We start from the raw sequence: 24,297 nt of genomic DNA, 5'->3' as shown, positions 1-24,297 counted from the left end.
AAAAAAGAGGTTAATTTTCATAGCTAACTACTATTATAATTATATAATTTAGCTCTTTACGTTCCACATAAATTCGCACTTTTTTATTTTTTCTATAGAGTTTAACTTGGTTACGATAATTATTACAGTTATGGTACATTTACTTACTATTATATTATAGTTTACTGTATTATACTGGATTGCCGACACTAGATAATGATTTTTAATATGTTTGGTGGAAATAATTTTAAATTATTGCGTGAAGTGATTCAGATAGCAGGTTAAATTTAATAGTAAAATAAAAGTATAATATTAGTTATAGGTAATTATACTAGTTAATTATTCGTAGTAGTTTTATTATTTTAATTGTTTTAGTGTCTTCATAAAAGCAATATTTCTATAAACATGGAACTATTAAACTATAACCCACTTATTCATCTCTATATTTTTAAATTAAATAACACTTATTCATTAAATAACCATGAGTATGTTGTAAACTTTGAATTTCAAATAGTAAAAATGGTCATAACTACATATTTAAATTACAATAATAATAATGTACCTATTATGTTTAGAAGTTATATTCAATTTTGATATTTATTTAATAGTTTTGAGTAGTCCACCTGCACCCATTAATTATTATTATATTATTTTTTTTAGAGACTTTAACGCAGGGCTTGAACTGAGTTGAGTAGGTAATGTAATACAGCTGAATAAACAAGAAATATGAATATCTACTAATAGATTTCTTTCTAATGACGTTCTATTATGTTGAAAATGGAATTTTTGGTATGAAATACGAAACAAAGGTCAGATATTTACAACTATGGTTCAATAATTATTATGATGCAAATCAAATTAGTTGTCGAATTAAAAAATATTTATTTAAAAATAGTGACTATATAATTTTGAGGTTTTTCAATGTAAAAAAGTGACACTTAAAAGACTTTTTTTGTAACTTAGTAAAGCATAATTTTTTTAAATACATTTAATTATCTAAAAACTATTTATTTATTATTTATCGTATCTTTTTCGTAAATATGTTTTAGTAAACACTGTTGTTTCATGCTGTTTGTATTTTAAAATTAAACTTCTATTTAAAAAAAATATATTAATGTTATTCACGGAAATATTAAGATTGTATTGCGGAATATAAGGCAAAATGTTTAAATAATCTTTTTACTCTTTGTAAATTTTATACTTGACCCGAATTTACTCTTAATTTATTATTAACGGCCAACAATTACTATATTATAGTATGTACGTATAAACGTGTGCAGTGTTCCTCGATATCTTTTGACAAAACGATTCGAATAATATTAATATTATATTATATGGTTAGAAACGTATTACTTTTTAACTTGAAATTAATTTTTATAAGTTTCTACAAAACTCTCATCAAAATACGCCCACAATTAAAAACTTTATCACGCCGCCGTGAAACTATAAATCGTGTGTTTGACACTTATCGGATCTACACATCAAAAACCCTCTCTGACCGTACTTAAAAGTACATATTATATATATTAAACGTAACAATGTAATATATTATTATAGTGTTAATAATGTTATAACTCATAACGTATATAATAATCTAATCTAATACAACTTTAGCGCGATTGTGCGGTGTAGTACCATTGATCGGTTTCGATTCAATTTAGATTAGAGTTTAAACGAAATGAAAAACGATTCGAAACGACTATGCCGTTTTTGTACGCTCCGATCGTATTCCGGTTCCTAGTATAATATATAAGGTAATAATAATATTATATATTGTCGTAAGACTATTGTTCGATATATCTATATCCCTACGTAATATATTATAGTGTACATACACTGACCGTATATACTACTCGTTCTTAACGATATTATTATTATTGTACAGCAACGCGTTTGGCGTTTAGCGTAGTAGGTACTTATTCTCAAGTCCGCGTGGGAGTTGTACGCCGTAGACGCCGAAAGGTTTCATAATGGCAGCATTTATAATATTATTATTATGATATTTCTGTGGTGCATAACTATTGTACGGCACGCGTGTACAATCGTATATGTCGTGTATTATAAATTGTACGCGTGGTGTTATTATACGTCCCGTTCTCCTCTGCCAATATATGTCTTTTATGCCGGCAGTGGTTTCTCTGAGGCTGTATATTATAGTGTTGTAGAGCAAAGGTGAAACTGACCGGTGTGTGTGTGTGTGTGTGTGTCGCAACGAACGCGAGTTGTTTCCTGCGTGCAAAATATTACGTTCCGGCGCAAGTGTTAATAATGGTGTGTGACAATAAAAATAGAAAAAAAGAAAAAAATTAAAACTATTTTTATAGAAAGTATACCTATCCTTACTCCGTTGTTATTTTTTTTTTCCAGTCGTTTTGTATAGACAAAACGTAGCTCAGAGATCTAGTTTATGGGTAGGTATACTATACCTATGTACCTATATATTTTTCGGCACCGAGATCGTATATAGGTAATAACAATATCTACCGCGACTGTGTAATTTCGAGTCAGTATCGCCGCTCAGCATTGACTAGAAACGAAAACGGACAACGGCACTGCAGTGTATTCGGCAGAGACTTCAACGTTCGTTGCTGTTTAGTCCGAGCATCACAAGATGCTGCGCACGTTCAAAGAAACTGGTGTTGATAAACTTAATCTACGTGTATTTTATGGTCCTCGTCGTATACGAATTTGTAGACCTAACCTATTATGTATATATTTCACACGAGAGCGAGTGAGCAACCTAATTTCGACAAACTTGGCTCGGTTCCATTACGAACAATTTGATAATTTACGGTTGTCGCCTTAGAATTTTGTGTTACCACGCGAGTTCTAAATACACATACATAATATACGCGAGTATATTGCAAAAACTCGTAAAAAACGCATACGATCTTGCAGAGCAAAGTGCGCACACGCATACACGATAAAGCGATTAAATAATACCCATAATCAAACATCTATGCGTATAATATACGGTACTTTATTTATTTAGAAAAAAAACGTACACACAAACGTCGGGAGGTTAAACGCGGGTTGTCGAAACTTTTTTTCTACGCGCGTGTTATATCGCATTAAATCTACGCCAGTCGCACGTCTTCGTCGAATGATTATATTATGCGTGTAGGTTATCGAAATACTTCATCGTACACAGACTATAATCTATTTTGTACAGTATCAATGTATATTTATTCACTGCTTTATAATCTCAGAATATGAGTGCCTACTGCAATCTGGGGCGCTGACAGCGTGTACGGTGTACAGCTATATAGCTGCGCAGTACGTACGACGACTCATATTAAACGGTGTCGAAACCGTTGTGTGAACGCACATAATGATAACAATATTATTATATACTTAAATATTTTTGAGTCTAGTCATTGACGGGTTAATTTGTATTATGATTATTACGGATTTGGTTTAAGTGCGGGAGGCGTCGGCGGAAAAAAAAATAAACAGTTATAACATAATATCGCACACACACGTGTCCACCGATGCTCTGGTTAAGATATTATATTATTATTATTGTAATATCGCCCTCAACCGTTGTATAATGTCCGCGTTGCTCGGGGCGCGAATTTAACGATGGGCCTCGCACGTATTATTATGTATTATCATACAGGTTGGTTATTTAATCGCAAACCCAAGCGATACCTTCAAAAATATATTATAAATGGAATTCTAAAACGTTTTGAGTTTTACGAACATGATATTATATTGGAATTCGTTGAAAAATGTGAAATAGTTTGCTCTTATAAACGTATATATAGAAACAAAATAGTAGAAAATAATCCTTTTATTTCTTCGGTTATTGCCTGATTACGGTTTAAAAAAAAAAGTATAATCGCCCCGTGCACGGTGACCCGGTTTGAAAAATTCACACCGTAAACGGCGGCAGACGTCATAACGTGATAAATCATATTACATATTATACAGCCTACAGCCGATCGACACCTTTGGTCACCGTATTATAATATAATAATATTATTACGAGACCAATACGCGCGCCGAAGACGGACGTACGTCAATCTCCGCAAAATGTCACTATATATATATCTATACTTTGACCACGTGCAGCGCTGTTGCGTCATAAAATTATATTCTGCGATCAATTAATTAATATTTATATACATATATAAATATATGTAAGTGAGTATTGAATACGACTTTACGAGCTATATGTGCGTTTCGCAATCGTCTGCGAAGAAAACGGCACATCGCAATAATAATAATAATACAGTGCGGTTTCTATATTATATTATACACATATATAGACCGTTTATACGCGATCGCTACAGTGGTGATGTAACAAGACGTTCGAAATTTGATTCAAACCTCCCATAATTCAAACAGTCGTCGACCCCGCCGCGCTTAAACCCGATTGTTAAACTCGATAATTTGGTGCCGCCAAATTCGTCGTGCGTGCACTATAATATATGTGGAACCCCGTACGAGCGCACTCACTATGTGCACGTTACACATTATGTATACATTATTATAATATATACGTCGAGACGATGACGAGTGCAACGAGAGCAGCGTATTACATATATACGTTATTACTACGGTATACCTATATATAATGTGATATTACGATAGTGTAAAATAAAATTTGAAAAAAAAAAAAATAAGAAACGCTGAAAATCTTTACAACTCCGCCCAACGATTATCTACTTCGTATATTTTAAACTGATCGCGGTCGCATCTCCAAGAGATTTCGATATTATACTATATATTAGACTACGCATGTGCAACACGTTCAAACGCACGATATATATATATATATATAATGCACTATCTATCTGTGATATTATGTAATCAAATTTACAGTGTACGAAGGCTATTATAATATTATTACGTTTAACGAATTTTGTTGAAAGTACGCGAGGTGGGCAGATGATACATCTTCAGAGAGGAAAGAAGCAACGTATCATCCAAAATATTGAATATTTTATAGTTTTACTTATTTTCCTTGCTTTAGAAACTTGTCGTATTGATAATACATAGATATATCAATGATTAAAATTTGAAACGGTCGATATTATTATTTCGATGCGTAACAAACAGTGCAAATTTACAATAGAATTTTTCATATCCGAAGATACGCCACTATTGCTTTCTTTCATATGAAATCTTAAAAACATATATCTTTTTATACAGTGAATAGTGACAGTATAATATTGATAATTTGATGTTTGTATTGATCTCGGCTTTTTTTAATATCACTTATCGCATTAACGGATGACCGCGATCCGTTCAAAAATAGTACAAATATTATATACGTATATACCTGCCATCTACTTTCGAACATAATATTATTTTATACGCTCTAAAAATATGATAATAATAACATACTCAATATACTTATTCTGTTATCTAAATATTATATATACATATAATATGTCAATCGATGTATATATAGGACATAGGTGTACTTGTTTTGTTGCACATCATTATAATAAGTTTTTGACAACCTATTGATGTGTAATAAATAGATAATAATCAATACAATTTAATATAAATTTCGATTTTTACTATTTAATTATTTGTTTAACAAATAACAAAATTGGTATGCTAATGCTTAGAAATTGTACGGTTATATTGAAAATGTAATTGATAAATTACCAAGTAATAAAATCAATTAGGTTTATCTTGTATTCAAATATTAGACGCATAATTAATAGACTCTAAATTCAAATAGGGTAGGGACCTTGTAAGAATTGAGAACATTAGAAAGGGACGTTATTGAATGATAAATAATAAACGATACATCATACATGTCGATAACATAATATTACAATCAAATTAACTAATGGACAATGGCGCAATAGCATAGCAATGAGAATAAGAGCTATACGTACCCATACACTTTATAAAAAGTGTAACCCACTAACACTGCAGTTTTTTCTGAATTTATCTCTAATAAGAATATATTTTTGAATCAATGGTGATGAATTGATCAGGTATAAAATATGTTGCATTTAAGAACTTGTCAAAATAAAATCATAGATTGATTAAATAATTATTTTTTAAATCCCCTTAAGTATATTAAGTAATAATATATAATAAGCTTATTATTAATATAGTATTTTACTGCATTATACTTAATTTTAAATTTTGTTGAATTTATACCAATAATTACTGTAGTATTAATACTTGATTAGTTAATGGTTACACTCTAGTTTAAATTAAAAAATGGACAAAGACCACATAACTTAGTTACAATAGTAAACATACTATATAGTTGTCCGTAAATAAATAAATTACATAGAGATAAATCATTAATGTCTTGTTATATTGTTATAATAACTCACCTATTATATATACATATTTTATCTATTGAATGTAAAAATTGGTTTTTAGTTCTATAAATAAATAATCAATCATGTGAACACCTAGTTAAATACTTAAATATATGTGTAGTACCTATGACTTAATATATTATATTAAGTAGGTAGGTAGTAGGTACTCTCATATTTTCTAATTGAACACCCGCCATCACGGTCACCTCTGTACGTGGCAGGTAATCACAACTATTCGTGTCTAATCTCCATGCGCGCAGTGCTCATAATGCGCCGATTACGTTACCACATTTTAATTTCTGATTTAATAATAACATGCAACTACAAACTCATACTATATTGAACACATGCAAGTTATAATATCGGTCTTGAGAATAATACGTAACTCGTTATAATTATTTATGATTTTCCGCACGAAAGGCTCCCGATGTTTTTGTTTACGGTTTACCACAAATTAAAAATATAATGTTTCACGCGAACAGTGCACGAAACAATTAAAAACACACACACACACACACACATATATAATATATATATATATATACGACTATTAATGGACAGTTCGACTAAAATATTAAAATTAACACATCGTGATCTGTGGTAGCGAAATCATTATTAACACTAACAGAATTTCTTACATTCGAGTTTAAAAATCAGCTGTTAAAATTCACTATAAAATGGTACGTATAATAATGTTATAACTTTTAATCTAATACAATTTGATCAATGGCGTTGCTGAGAAGTAAAATGGTTTAATTTATTTAGCATAACACCTGCAATACCTATAATATTATATGATGTACTAGTACATATTCAAGTATATTTTCTGATACAACCTTATATGGCTTACTAGAAGTAGATCCACTAATTATGTAATACATTTTTAACTTTTGTGAACAAAAATATATACTTAAAATTAATACAACACGAAAATTATTAAAAAAAAAAAACCAAACATTATAGTTATAGACTCAGTAAAGTCAATATAAAAGATTATTATAAAAATGTATTTTATGCGTTAAAAATTGTACATATCTCTTATGTAGTATCTTGGAATATGCGAGTATATGAGTATCGGAATAAAGCATATATTATTATGATATATATTACCAATAGGCTTATATTTCGTGGTTTTCTGAAATGTAATACACGCGTTTATACATATATATAGATATATGAATATATATGTGAACAAAACGGGATGATCAGATTATGTGGTGACAGGCCGTGTTAATAAAAATATAACATGCGTCAAAAATATCAAATTATATCGCCTTGGTCTAAAAAATTATAAAAAAAATAACTAAAAAATTATATCGTGTGACAATTTTTCCATAATATTATTGTATGTGAATCTCACGGTATAATTATGTATTACATTTTTGCCTAACCAAACAATATCATGTTAATTTGCTTACATATATGATTTCACTGTCGTCAGATGAAAATGACCGGGAAAACACACGATTGTCCCCTTTTTATAGGCTCTATTATAATAATATATGTTACGTTTTGGGGTTTATTACCTGGTGTACCGCTAGTTTGCCGAATAACGGGTTTAAACAAAAAACACGCAAAAGTTGTATACTTATATGAAAAATAATTTACAAATAAAAATATGACACTGTCAATTGGGCTATTAAACACGAAATTCGAATAGCGTGTATAATAATATAATAACTAAACAGAACAGATCGGTAGTTTATTTTTATTTTATTTGGTCAAATGCATTGCCGTTCACCTGCATTCAGGTCCACCTAGTAGTTTAGTACATCAAAAACAATACTAAATATACCTGCAATGAACTTATCATTTACGTTATAATATTATGTAGTCCCATTGAAATAAATATACGTAGAATGTGTGTGTGTGTTTTTTAATAGCGTTATCCGTCGGAGGAACTGGTTTTTTAGTAGACTAATCCAAATTTTTATTGCTCGCCTCATTATTTTATTTATCTATAATTGTAAGATGTTGACCCCTTTATACCTATATACATATACTACTACACATTTACATATCTATAGATTTACACAGTGTAATGGAGAAAAATCACATGATATACAATCCACGTATTTGTATAGTATTTGTTTAAACATGTGTTGTGTACTGGTATGTGTGTTTCGTGCTTATGTATTGATACAGTATACGTTGAAATAGTTAAAAGAATATTACGTGTTTGAAAAATCGTAAACATTTTAGTCCACGCACGCGATCAACGTGTTAATAATTTCCGTCACTTTGGAAATGTTTTCAGATATCGGCGAAACCGAATAGCAAAATGAACGATCACGTGGCTCGGCTGCGGGTGGTGCAAGAGGTGTCATCTCGAAACAGTTCAGCCAGCTGGAACAGTTCGTGCACGTTTTCGACCGAGCAGAGTTTTCAAGTGAGTCTATATTCAGTGTATTCTATATGGTCAACAAATATATCCTCGATGAAGGATCCGAATCCTGGGAGATTTGAATGGTCTACATCGCGTGTATTACAATACCGCATTATTATAGTGTAGGTGCTAAGTTTTGTACCACGAGTAATGGGTATACTACGTAGTATTGTACGCAATACGCGTGACATAATATGCATTATCGTAAAAAGTTTATATTATACAATATTATTATCTCATTCGTCCTCAAAACGAGGAACATGCTAATAAAGTAGAACCACGAGCTGACAAGACACTCGAAATTAGATAATTTGCGTATTTCCGACTATACAATAGGGGCACCTTCTGAGAAACAATACATGTAAACTGACTACTCACACCGACAGTCGTCGGGAGCATATTAAATTCATTATAACCAAATGTGATGAAACGCTATTGTATCGACGACAACCACCCCTACTTATCAAACGATCTTACAGTGTAGTTACCTTACGCGGACGTCAGGACTTTACTAGCAAATTGTATTTAATCGATTCCCATACGTATTTACCGTACACGTTTATCGTTCAGCAACCTCAGTTTTGTACAACATGCGATACGCCATCTCTACTCGTATATCATTAAATTTATTTTTAGATTTCGTGCGATCAATCGTTTGAAATCGATTTTACGATTAAATAATTATCGATTGTTTTAATGTAATCATTTGAATGTGTTACCAATCACAATGGTTTCGTTTAATTTTGTAAACTTTAACCGTGATTACGTTTATACAGCGTTGGTGTGCGCCTACTACCTATACTACATACGACTTTTGTGACCAACGACTTATTTCTGTAAATCTTGTCGGCAAATACAAAAATACGAGCGATAGAGACATTGTTCGCAATACTTAACGTCAAAACTGCAGCGCATTATCGTAAAAACGAGGTATAATATATAATACAATAATATGACGTGCGCGTAAACAATGGGGAATAAAAATAAAAAGTGAAATAGGTATATCATGTGCAGTGCGCAGTGGCTCGATAAAAATCTGCGTGTGGGCGGCGCTCGAAAAGATGTTAACCCGACCGGGGGCCTCATGTTTTTGACATTGAAATCGGACAATGTAATTTAGGAAATATGAAATGACCGCGCTACTCTTTTGGTCTAATCGCCTATATATACACACACACACACATATTTATCTATGTTATGAGTATTACACTGTATAGTGTAATACCAAAACCGCCCACAGGGATCCGGTGGGTGTTTTCGTATTTTTAATGGGTTTTTTTTCGCCGCTTTTGTGCCGAGGTGAACCGCCGCCACCTTACATATTATTTAAGTATATTATAATATATATAATATAATATAATCGTGCATGTGAGTGTATAACACGCGAAGAAAAAGAAACGTCGGTTATCAATGACACGACGTGTCCCCTCGCGGAAGACCCGCGTGTTTTATTTGCTTGTAAAATTATGGCGAACCACCGCACGACCGCGCACACAGTGCTTTAATAATATCCATAAGGTACCTACATCATAATTTTATACCGTGGTATAGAAAATCAAAGAGCGCACACCGACACCCATATATTATTATTATACACAGTATAAACATTAAACGATTCTCGAGTCGCGAGTCTTGCATAATGTGTCATCATTAATCGCGCGTTCACCAGACGTGCGGGATGTATTTACTATATTTTAAGTTTTTTTTTTTTCAAAACGAACGAAATAATCAAAACTCACATGCGGTATAATATATTATACACACACACACACACATATGAAAAAAAAACATTTACTATTATTTATTTTTTTTTTTTTTTTTTTATCGAATTCGAGTATATTATGCTATTCACAATGGTTTGTGTCGTAGCGAGATTTATAGCCAACTCATTTAGAAGACGGTGTTACGTAATATATAATATTATAAAATATATGTACGCTTTTGGCGTTTCGTCAATATGGGTTGGGATTTTTTTTTACAAGTTTCGCTCCGTCTCTTCTCTCTCGGTGTAGTTCAACAGGGTATTTAAAAAATAAATAAATAAATAAATAACTAATTTAATATCGTTATAAAGTAAAAAGAAGTGTATTTCGAGCGACGAACGGTCATAAAACATTGTACGAATCTACGTAGGCGTCTGAAGTCGATGTTTCGTCTCGTGAGCGGTCGTCGCCGTAATAAAAACACTTGCACCCTTTTTTTTTTTTTTTTATACACACGCACATATTATTATCTAGCTATATTTTATGTACACGGTCGGTCTTTGTCATATCACCCGTGTTCGTATAGGTATACGGCGTACATATTATTACGGTCGTTTACAAATCGCGCGCAACGGAATATAAACAAGGTATCAACCAAACACCGGGCGGTTAGAATATAATATAATAATAACAATATTATGCACGCCACGGAACAAAGTATAATATTATGCGACACGTTGATTCGACGATGTGTACCTGTTGCAGTTACATATACGTGTCGGCTAGGTACTTATTATATTATACCCTGCACACATAATATAATATAGCACCGGTGCACGGTGTTCCGTCTCGATCCTTTCACTGTCACTGCAGGTCCCGCGTATAGTGTAATAATAATATAATGTCGGTCGGTAAGGAATAATATTTCCTCGCGTGATCCCGACGAATCCTACTGCTATAAATATAATAATAATAATAATAATATACAATGCGTATATATATTGTGTAGGTATAAGCGCACAAGAAACGCACTTAACGAAGATTGATGGCCCCCTAATAGATAGGGTATTGTATGTATATAACAGCATATACATATATACGAGTTGTCGGATTTAATACCTTCCCTCCGTACGAAGTCGCTTCGTATCTATATGCTCGTACGTTGTATGCGTCGTGTGCATATGAACGAGTACAAATACGACGACGACGGTCGCTCTTAGAGGGTTGAATTATATTATTATTATATATGTATACGCATTTGTACGTGTATTTGTTCATTACCAAGTGCATCACGTATTTATACACTATTGTCCGTTGGACGAAATCAGAGAGACGACGACGGTGCAACGGTTATTACTATAGAGTATAACACACACACACACAAATATACTTACCCGAACACAGACGTATTATATTATTATGTATTACCCATATGTTATATAATATAATATAAACGTATATATAATATCGTGTAGCCTGTACGGCGTACGTATAGGTATGGCGGGCACACTATACAGTAATTTACGACGGAACTCGATTGATACTTCGTACACGTATTGTTCGAGAATATTGATAACGATGTTATGATGCGTATATGACTGGATTTTCAAATTCGAAAACGTACTGCATAAAGTTGTCGACGTTTTTTCTTATTTTTTCATAATATCTACGGTATATAAATGCGATGTCCTTTAATTTATCCGTAGAAATATCACGTGTCGGTCGGTATATATATATATATATCCTCCGATGCAGTATTAGTATACATAATATGATACGTATACACAGTAGGTAATATAGTACCTATTCATAATAGCGGGTATAGAAAAAATAGAATATTATAATGTCACTGTTATTCATAAAGAATCCCGACGCGCAGTGGCATATCGTTCGAACACTGCCTCCGGTGACGATCATAATTTTGTTTTCAAATAAACATGTAATAATATATGTAAATCGACGAATATTTTCTGTTGAAGGTTTTATTGCACGTTACACGTATTATAAGTAGCGGTAGTTTTCAAAAAAGGACACGAATAAGGACTAAGATCTCGGAAATCATATATATATATATGTACACGTGTATTTGTATGTGTATGAAAACATAAAATATAATGTCGTCTTCGAGGATAATCGTTAATACGGATCACGACTACAGTGGATTTTTTTTTATCCGAACTCATGATTGATGATAATTTTATGATAAGGTATTTATAGTTCGTGAGCTCTCTATTTACATTGTAAGGAGCATCCCGCAGCTAGGTATACTACGCATTACTATTATATTATAATACCGATGACACGACGAAGTAGGTATATATACCTATGATAATAATATTATACGCGCGTGTATTACGTATCACATACGCGAATTTTCTTTTTTATTCACATTTCTCACTCGCGCGGATAATATAATATGGTAAAGAGTAAGACAGAAAAACGGAACGAGGCACAAATATAATATATTTATATATATTATATAAATAATAATAATTATACGTCGTACGTCGCGTATAATATAATAATATGCGTAAAACCGATATACTTTCGATGTTATCGTTTACAAAGAGAAGAGAGAAAAAGAAAAATCGTTTAATTAGTCCCCGGCGTATGCGTACATAAATATATATATAATATACCTACCCAAGGTGGTCCAGACACAATGAGCCGGAAATCTTCGGTCGTCCGTCGTCCTACGACGAATCTCACCCCGAGATAAATGGCGTTGAGAAAAATATATTATGCGACGTTTACACGTTATCGCACAAACACACACACACACATTCCACAGGTACTTATATATTTTAATTTACTGTCGAGTTTCTTATATTTTTTTTTCACGCAAAATCCAATGTACGCGTTTCACGCTGCAGTTTGTGTGCATTTCGCGATTTATAAACAGACGCAATTATTTTCCTAAAAAAAAATAAAAAATAAAAAAAAATAAGCATACCTACATTCGTTACTTTATCGTACCTGAGCGTGGGTGTGCGAGGTATGCGTGTGTTTTTTCCACGTCAGCTCTCCTAGTTCTGTATTTAAAATTCAATTAAATATTTTCAGCGTTTACCTTATCATATTTTCATTTGTTAGTTCTGCCGGATAATTAATTTTATATAATAAAACTTTTAACATATTACATGTACATATATTTTACATTTAAGGCCTTCGGGTTATAATTTACTAAGCCGAATATATTTTATAATATTTCAATCGGTAATTCATTATAAAATAACATTTTAATAAAAAAATACATGTTGATAATTTTACGGGCGTATTTTTTTTTTTTTAATTTACAGTCTCGTCGTCATGTTGCAGTGTAAAATAAAATAAAAATAAGGAGGCTGAACTATCGATTTGAGATACAAGATTTTAATATTTTATAAACTAAACATAAGCATGTGGTAACATATCGGCGTTACTTTCTCTGACTAAATTATATAGTTAAAGTATAACCATAGTTCACCTTATCTCTTAAATAATTTTTTTTTGTCTGTTAAACAATAGAATTTCATCAAAACGGATAAAAAATAATTTATACTCGCAGATAGATACCTACTTGTTTGAAAAAGTACCGACGACTACCATGTATAATCAATGTTTTATGAAAATAAGTACTTACAGTTCATACTATATTGTTCTTAAATCTAATCGAATTACGTAACATAAGTGTATACGCCTTATTCAGCTAACTATAAAAAAAAGTAGTTAATATTGTTTTCGTTAGTTTATATACTTATAATTTAAAAAAAAAAATATATATATATATATACATACGAATCGGGTTTAAAAACTATTTGATGAATAATTATACATGCAATTCTTTCACTGCAGTCGATGTATATCCTTGAACCAAGATTTTAGTCTCGTTATTCTCAGTATGTGGGATTTGAGAACTTATACGTACTTAAAATATCGTCAGATCTGTTAATCACGACCACATATGTAAATGTCATATTCACGCGTGTTGTCACAATAAAATATCTACACAACTCTTTGATATAAAAACCTACCGACATTTAATAACGGAATGTCCCCGGCGAAAGTAACGTTTGTGTGATATTTGGCGATGACGGTCCGTTAAACTAAACAAAACTTTATATTACATAAAATGGTTAATTATTTTCCTCTGGATATTAGATATAGGATCAGTTAAAAAATAGCTATAAAGTTTTTACATCCAAAAACATGCTTATATACAACTAGAAAATGAAATTCGACTGAAAAGCAACTAACTTAAACTATCTTAATACCATTGTATATATAAATTAAATGTAAGGATTTGATTAAATAATTAAAACGGTTAAGTCAAGTAAGATATATATAGCAAAAACTACTAAATAAATCACCATCTTATGAATGGTTGCAGTCTCTCTCTTCCACTTCCCACATTTCCTTTCTACCGACTTGTTTTTATTTCCTGATTGGTATGACAAATACACGATACTGCCATTTTTCTCATAATCCAAATTAATTAAGTAAACCAGGTATAGTTGCAACCATTTAAGTGTAAATATATTGACTATCAATTAATTTTATAAAAATGTGTATAAAAATTACAAATTAATGCCATGGTTTTCCAAGAAATTATTGATTAACGTAATATTAACGTATAATTCATGTAAATTTTTATTTTGAAATATTTTTAATAATAGTTATGTATTTAATCTTTGATTTATTTGTAAGTTATTTAAATTATAGTAGAAATGGAGAATTTCACTAACTGAATATAATTTTATGGTAGATAAATTTACAATTTAAAAATGTGTAGTTGCCTATTATTACCTTACCATATACGAGTATAGTATAATATAGTATAGATAATTTAAACTTTATATTTTAATAAGTTTATATTTATAGGCCTTGTATACCTAAGACATAACACTCATTAAAAATTTGTAAATTATAAACGTTTTTGAAAATATTTTTTTACTTAATTACAAAACAACATAAAAAAAAAAAAAAAAAAAAAAAAATCAGAAACGTTAATAGTTTCGGAAATAAGAAGATTTGTACCTTGTTTAAGTATATAGATATTATTATATTATTTATATCATATGATAATATTGTGTATAGTTAAGATCAAGTATTCAACTATACTGTAATTATGTTGTCAATAAATTAAAAAATATTGAGCCAAACTGCGCTTGTGAAAGCTTAGTTTAGAATATTTTTTATTATTATTTTTGTAATATACATGATTGAAATATATTATTCGTATAGAGAGTGAATTTTGACGTGGGTTTATTTTGAAATAAACTAGCTGTGAAATTTAATTAAATCAAATGAAAATCAAATTGATTGGTGTATAATATTATATTTATGAATTTGTAATGAATAAATCAAACGAAAATCAAATTACTTACTGTATTTATTTATGCACGCAGTTTTTAGATGAACTAATTTGATTCATCATATTGACGTCCCATATTAGTTATTATACAATATTTATATAATAAAAATCATAATAATATAATATATATTAATACTATCATATTTAGTAAAGTGGCTTATATAATTTCAGTTAACCAATTGCACTATTACTATATTACTACTACCATGTTTCGTGTTAAATGATAGTATAATATTATTCATAATATACAAAAATATGAACTTTTCTTAAGTTAATTATATATTAAACAACTCTAGCTAGTATCAGAATACCTTACTACATTATTTACGTGATAATTTTTTTATAGTTTTATTTAAGGATACTTGAAAAATTACATTTATTACAGCCAACATGCTAATTAGTACATTACTGATTGGCAATTTACAATCAGCAAAAAAATGCGGATATAAGATTATTAACTATTAAGTAATTATATTTTATGGCTGTATTCAATAATATTGTTGTCCTTATTTATTATTTGCAATGTAGCAATTATTTTTAAACCTGTAAATTAAACACAAATTTTATCTAAACAGTTAAACATTACATTAATCTTAACAGAATCATTATATGCGTAACTATATTCACGTCGACATTGTCTTTTAATACTTTCTATTTCAATATTAAATATTAGTAGGCGTTTTAACCATACAATGAGTGAACGCATACAATATAGTATTAAACTATTAACCTTTAATATAATACAAATTAAATAAACATATTATTATTTATACAAAAGCATTATTGATTGTATTCCTACATTTACTGGTTTAAATTAATTATAAAGGGAATTTTAAATACTAAATATTAATAACACTGAATTGTGCATTTTAATATCCTTTATATCCTTAGGTATTAAATATTATTATCAAAAAAAAAAAAAATGAATATGCGAGGCATTCAATACACGTAAATTGAAGTATATTATGATTTTATTTTAGTCTTATTGCGTCTGGTTTCGTATTTAAAAAATAAACTATACTTACCTACCTATTATTATAATTCTATATTCACATTAATTACTTGTTGAAATATAACTAATAATTTATTTTTGTTAATTTTAACAATTTGTAAATAGCAACTTATAATATTATTTACATACATATTATATTCACTATACATTATACATTTTAATAATATTTAGCTGTTAAACCATGATTTTAGAACGAAGTTTCTTTGATTTTAAAAACTATGAGATTGAAAATATCTTCAAATTTCTTATGAACAATGAAACAATATCTCATTAATTATTAGACATATTATATCAAAATTAAACTCAATACAAACTACTTTCGCTCTTAAATATTACTTTTCACTAGATGTTTTTTTTACTATCAAAATACAATTTAAAAGTTTATATAAACTTGTTTCGACTGTGTTTTTGTGAGATAAATCCATAAAGGTTATACACCGTTCATGAAAATAAATGTGTTTCAAGTAAATAATAAATTATACTTAATCATATAGATAGTGCGTGTTTACTAAAAACTACTATGCAAATTAGTATATTATTTTGTATTTTTAAAAATAAAATACATGAATAGTCTTATAACTTTATCACACAGCTATCTCAAGCAAAAACAACAATTAACAAGAAAGAATATCGGGTTAGAGTGTTAGACACATTCGTTTTACTTCGCATATAATCTGTACAATATATAGTGGTGTTTTTTCAATTAAATTTAAGAATAGTAGGTATTTTTAAAACGTGTTTGAGGGTTGAAAATTATGTGATTGTTGATATTTTTCATTATATGCAACAAAAAAAAAAGGTAAAATCAAAAAAAAAAAAAATAGATAAATATTTCCTCAAAGTTAAATCAACTATTATATCTTAAATAAAACCTATCTATCAGAAATAAATGTTTATAGTATTCAAAATCTAATGCAATCAAAATTAAATTGTCTTATGTTAATATTATGCTATATTATCTACATTTAATTGCTTATTTACTATTTATGAGTACTTATGACATTATTTAATTATGTCTCATCGAAAATAAATATATAATATTAATTAGTAATAAGAAAAACTAAATGCAGTTAATTTATGTAAATATGATAAAGTTAATTTCTTTAGTTTAAATTGCGTAAAAAATTAACTGAACTAAAAAAAGTCAAAACTTATATTTTATGTAGTATATTATTATATACTTAGATATCAATTCAGATCATCGTTGTAAATCATATGATATTACATCTACAAAGACTTGTGATTAAAATCTATATAATATGTATGTCGTAATTTGTTAGTCTAATTCTATGTACTGTTTTCGTAGAATTAAGTTATGTAGTATAACAGTTATCGAATACCGTTAGGGTAAAACAATGTATGAGGATTTGCCCAGGATGGACACAATTTGGCAGGATGATATTACTTAGTATTGGGTAACGGATAAGAAGAAACTTAAGTGTGTGAAAAGTTCTCATGCACGAGTTAGTTGCTCGTGTTTTTCATATTTGACCGTAGTTTTATTGTTACAAGGTAATTATAACAACTAAAAAGAAGCTTAGAGTTCCAACATATATAACAGCATTATGTACTTATAGCGAAATCCGCTCTCAAAATAGTCAGCTATTCATTTGTAGCGTGGGACCACATCAAAACGATAATCACGTAATAATAACAACATCGTATTAGAATAAAAATTATGATTCTTTTTCTATTCATCGCGGAGCGGAAAAGTGAAATCATTTTCATTAAACTATCCGGGGATGTGTAATTATACGACAACCGTTTTATTTGTTAAAATAAAAAAATACTACGTCCGTTTAGTCTCGTGCGCGCGCCCTAATCATGAAGTCCTGCCGACTTTGTAATCGTGAAAAAGGAACGTTATCTCGCGTATCCCATGCGTGGGTTCTACGTTTTTTAAAAGTGAGATTTCCATTAAAATATTATAAGTTTTAACTGTAACATATTTTGTAAAAATAAAATATATTATCTATTATTAATACCATAATGAAATTGAGAGCTTTAAACAATCATGATAACTTATTTTATAAATTTTTTTTTATGAACAATTTAAAAAGTTAATTGTGTTTTGTAACCTGCTTATGTTCATAATAATATTTGTGTTGACCATTATTGTTTTTATTGCGAAAGTGCTATTTAAAAGAATATTAATTATTCTATGTTATTGTCGCAGGATCAACCAAGACCACCGGTGTATAATGTGGAAGACTATGCTGGATCACTGCGAAAATTTGGAAAGCGAGGTCCTGCGTCAGATGTCAACAATGGTGACTCACCTGAACCGAAAGAAACTGAAATGACTCTAAAAGAATTCACGTCAGCATCCGAGCTATTAGAAAAATTGAGTTCCGACCTAAAGCTTGCGTATTTCAGGTACTTATTTATTTACTTTTACATGTTTTATTATTTTATTTATTTTATACTGAACATTAAGAGAGTAATATAATATATAAGCACTATTTATTTTATGTATAATTTAAATAATTTTAATATTTTGAATTAAAACAGATTAATTATTACAATCCTACGATAATCTGCTAAAATTAAATTTTAGAATAAGTGAGGAACTCATAATTTTTTTTAGTTATTTTGTAATAAATACTAACATTATAAAGGGTAAAATAAAGGATTTTATTTGATATATTAAATATCGCGCACACGATTGTAGTAAAATAAATAATAATGTCAATAATAATAAAACTAATTAACTATCTAATCACGTATCGTTTAGCACATTTGTAATTATGACCTAAACAACCTTGTTAAATTGGCGAATTCAATTGTTTCTAAAATATTTGTATTATTTAAAGCTCTCCACGCCCAGGTTATAATAAATCTAATGCGTTTGCTAGAAAATGATTACTTACCAAATAAGGAATGTGTGTATTCGTCGCAAATACAAATGATAAAATTAATTTACAAACTCTACATCCTGTACTCTGGTAATGGATAGTAAAAAAATAATGTTACGATCATTTATTTAGTAAATTCTTGAGTTAATAATAAACTCACAATTTTTTGAAACATTTGATTTCAAATAGTTTTAATTTATTTTTATTACGTTTCTAACTAAATATTTCTAGTGAATTTTTAGATATATCGAGTAAATATAGTACATATTGTATAATAGAATAATTTTAAATTTGATTAGCAAAAATACATAAAAATTAAAGAAATAAATACTAATAGGCGTATACATTGAAAGTTTAGATAAAGCTATAATAGTAATCAGTGTATAATACGTTTTGATAAATTTAAAAATATCTTTTGATATGCTCAATAAAGATGCTACAGTCTTGGTGAACACCATAACTTCGAATTGTAATAAAATGGAAATAAGTAGGTAGTACATATTTTATGAATCAGCTACAATTTATGACGGCCGAGTTGCACGCTGCAAATTAAACCGTTGTAAACACGAAAATATGATTTTGTTTGTAGGTCATTAGAATAAAAAGATGTTATCGGCTGTTAAAATCAATACGTTCAATTTAATTATAGTGCTGCGTACGTTATTTGCTATTCTTGTTTGACACTGACAGAAAAAATTATAACGTAATACAGAGTCCCAATGCCCTAGTGTTTGAACGCGCGTAAAAAAAAAAAAAAATAAAATAAATAACCCAACCGGCTTATCCGAGGAATAACGGTTATAACACTGCCAGTATTAATTAACCACTAAAACCGGTACCGGTCATTTATTTCAAGTGGGAACGAGATGAAAATGTAACGTAAAAGGTAATAATAAATTGTTTATCGGACGGTTAGTATAATACATAATATATATAGAAGTATAATAGATAGTATAGGTACGTCGTACGTGTATGTATGAAAAAATAAATTGATAATTCAGAATACCTATGGTCTAGTTTAATTGAATGCCTGCGATATATTCAGGATTACGCGGCACGACCTTGCAGGATGCTGTTATATAAGACATTAGAACTGATGGTGTCCTTACTGTAGAAGATATAGATACCAATTACACTATCCATATTGGGTCAAAAGTTTAATTTAGCTATTAATTGAAAAAAAAGTTATCCAATACCATTATGTTTAATTTTTTATTTTGTTTGTTTTTTTATTCTAAAATCTGTAGCTTCGTACAAGAGTTCGTCGGTGACCCAATAGATGGAGTAACGCTGTTGCTGGAGCTCTTGAAAACCATCCAACAAAACGGCACGCAAACAAAATGTACACCGGCAAACCAGCGCCGTATCACATTGGACGAAAACGCGTGCCTGCAATGTTTGAAGTATTGTCTACGCTGTCAGGATGCAGCTAGGAAATTGGCGATATCTCCGGCCGGACTATATACGCTCGCCGCGTGCATCATGAGCACTGTCAATCAGTCTCGTCTACTGACTTTGGAGGTTTGTGAGAACGCATTTTGTTTGAAATTAGACTTGGGTTAATTATTCGTCAAGTAATTTGTCAGTTTAAAATGTTAAGTACGACGTACAATTAAAAAATATTTTGACTGACTGACATATTATGTTCTATTTGATGATAATTCGATTGTATTTGTGTGTTTTTAGTTATTAACAAAGGCGTGCTGTGAGTCAGGTACGGTAGACGGACACAACACGGTTTCGGACGCGATGAGTACGATGCGACTTAGATTTGCTGAACCCGTCAGGTTCAGATTTTTAGTAGGAATGATGTCCGGTAGCGGCAGTTCCGGTATGGAACTGTTGTTGGCTGGTTTAAAGTTTATAAACGCCTTCACAGAAACATGTCCGGATCTTCAGACAAAGTTTTATGTGCAAGCCGAACTCAAACAAGCTGGTTTTAAACCTGCAGCTATATTGAAAGTAAGATTCCTATAAAAAAAAAAAAAAAAAATGATTATCTTAAAATGACACGTTTGTAATTTCAGAATATTTCCAACAAATCTCCACTGTTGAGCTCTGTATCAGATGAGATATACAGGTGGCAGAAAAATTTCATAAATGTCGAATCATTGAAAAGACAACATGACGAAGTCATCAGAGAGGCTAAATCTCTTAGAGAGAAAGTAGTCATGCTAGAAAAAAAAATTCACGTAAGTTTAACGTAAAATTGTATTTGTTACTATTCGGTTGATATAATATATAATATATGTTTTTTATTGATGTTTAGCTTCTCCAAGAAGAGAAGCGTGTAATTTCTTCACGCAAAGACCACGTGGATATTTCGAAAAAGAACAAAATCGAAGGCGGAGGAAATTCTGCTGAAGACGAAGGTATTAGTTCTTCCGAACAAGACGACTGTGAAGAGGAAGTATCATCTAAAAAAGTAAAGGTTCCCTACAAGATGTATAGCGTATCGCAAGGTGACACAACCATCGAGGAAGTGCTCGAAGATTTCGACAAAGTTATAAACGATGCGTCCACTGAGTCTGGTGGTGGACGAAAGATGTCGTCAGTGAGCAGTGACAATTCTAAGCGGTATTACGAGTTTTCCGATACGGACGATGTGGTAATCATACCTACCAGAATCGTCCCCGAACCACCAAGGCGATCCAGAAGCCTTTTTATGAACAAAAACTTCGAAGTAAATCCTTTTTTTGAGGATGACGAGGAGAGCGTCGAATCGGAGTGCGCTTACGAGGAGGACGATGACGAAGAAAAGTCTAAAATAAAACGAAGCGAAACGTTTCATTCGGTCCAGAAACAGATAAAACGATTTTCGGATTTGGCGCTGCACAATCACCGGGTGGAGAACGAGGAAAAAATCAAGGACGGAGGCAGACGAAAATCGATATATAACATCTTTGGCAACGCGAATCAACCAGAAAACTCGATGTATGCTAACAATAGACCAGTAACGAGGTCAGCTAGCACTAGGAACGTCAACGATTCACGGATACCTGTCATGAGGTTCGACCACTGCAAGTCCGAAAGGTCCGTTTACTTGCCAATGGGTAGCAAGGTCACCAAGGAACCCAAGGTTTTTATGACCAGGGGCCACAACAACGCGGGGTTGTATTCCGGTTACAAGGACACTACCACCAACACCGCCGCCGGAGGAAAAGACTTGAGTTCCAAGTGCAAGCTGAGTTCAGGCAGTAGTTCAAATGGGTTGAAAGCGCTACAGCACATCAACATGTCTGTTTCCACGGGGAAACTCACAGATTTTCCATCGGGACTCTATTAGACTGAACATGTAGAATACATCTACATTATATTATGATAACTTATTATTATTATTATGCTATTATAGTGTTGTTTTTAAACATTGGCGTTCTAAATGCACATATTATACATCATTATGTAGCTTTGTAAGCTAATTATAAGCGTATAGTTTATTAAAAGAAAAAAACACCGAAAGTTTAAAATATTATGTTGTTTCATTACGATAATTGCGCCTATAATATGTTATTTACCTTAAATAATTTAATTCGTTTACCAACAGTTGTACATAGTTTTAAAGTAGGTATATGGTATATAGTTATATTGGTTAAAGTACAATATTGATTACCGCTTGACTGAATAGCATCTCTGTTAGCCTTTATGTATTTTAATTTAGAATTAATTTTTAAATTATATAATAATATATACTTAATCTTAGACGAATGCCAAGTACTTCTTTTTAAAATTTTCTCCAAAGGTAAAATTTAAAATAGTTATATTTATAGTAATAGTAATTTTATAAGCATATTATTTGAATGTTTTAAATGTAATTAGTTTTATAAGGTAAAATTTATAATATATATTTTAGATTAATAATATAATATTTTTATAGTATTTACATACGGTTATTATACGTACATACATATTGTTTAAAATCTATATTTAGTATTTAGGTAACCTTTAAGGTTTTTACATATAGTTCAATAATAACAATCTCGTTAATTTAGACGTTAAGAGCCTACCTATTGAAAAATAAGTGCAATATTTTGAATTAAAGCAGTAGTATAATTTTTATATTATATAATAAGCTATTTGTTTTAATTGCTCAACCATCCTTAATACTTATTAAACATATAAATATTATTAGAGGTATTTTTATATTTTATTTTTATTACGCATAAATATTAATTCTTTGTGTGAAATAAATAATCTGTATATTTATAATACAAATAATTCAATCTCATATTGTAATAATTAAATATAAATGTATATTAATTTTAAAAAAAATGTAGTATTCTTGACTTTTATTTTGACAAAAATATACTTGCAGTATTCGATCCTCGATCCACTGATCCACAAATATAAATGAAATAGAATATTATTAAATACAAAAAAATCAAAGTTCATATTGTTAAAATAGTTTACACCGTGATATTTAATATCTAGTGTTTTATAAATTAGATTTTGTTTTATTGGCGTTACTTAAAAAGAATAAAGAAAAATATTCAATATTTAAAAAAATGTTATACCAATTATTTGAAAATGTAAAACAATATTCTTCAAAATGTTTATTATACTTATTTTAAAATATTTATAGTACATAACATGATTTTTTTATAAGTGTATGAAGTTAAGATTTCAAAAAAAAATAGTCAATATAATGAACATTTGCAAATTAAGTTTTAGTTTTATAAATTTATAAAATGTAATTTTTCATAGCTAAGAATT

The 24,297-nt window shown here is 30.0% G+C and overlaps 1 protein-coding gene across 3 annotated transcripts in view; it reads left to right on the top strand.

The window, feature by feature from the left end:
* Nucleotides 1-23,856, top strand: part of LOC114132838 (uncharacterized) — a 58,441-nt gene extending 34,585 nt beyond the window's left edge. For 2 of the 3 annotated variants that reach the window (XM_050205927.1, XM_050205921.1), the window contains exons 2-7: nt 8,536-8,667; nt 18,909-19,108; nt 20,835-21,108; nt 21,274-21,549; nt 21,615-21,779; nt 21,857-23,856. In XM_050205927.1, the coding sequence (XP_050061884.1) occupies nt 8,536-8,667; nt 18,909-19,108; nt 20,835-21,108; nt 21,274-21,549; nt 21,615-21,779; nt 21,857-22,873 (2,064 nt within the window). In that variant the 3' untranslated portion in view covers nt 22,874-23,856. Of the gene's footprint in view, nt 1-8,535; nt 8,668-18,500; nt 18,638-18,908; nt 19,109-20,834; nt 21,109-21,273; nt 21,550-21,614; nt 21,780-21,856 lie in introns of those variants that run through there. The other variant, XM_050205938.1, reaches the window with a different exon arrangement.
* Nucleotides 23,857-24,297: the final 441 nt, after the last annotated feature.

Source organism: Aphis gossypii, chromosome 1 (assembly GCF_020184175.1).
Source record: "Aphis gossypii isolate Hap1 chromosome 1, ASM2018417v2, whole genome shotgun sequence".
NCBI classification, from domain to species: Eukaryota; Metazoa; Arthropoda; class Insecta; order Hemiptera; family Aphididae; genus Aphis; species Aphis gossypii.
This window is presented reverse-complemented; position numbering and strand designations above follow the sequence as displayed.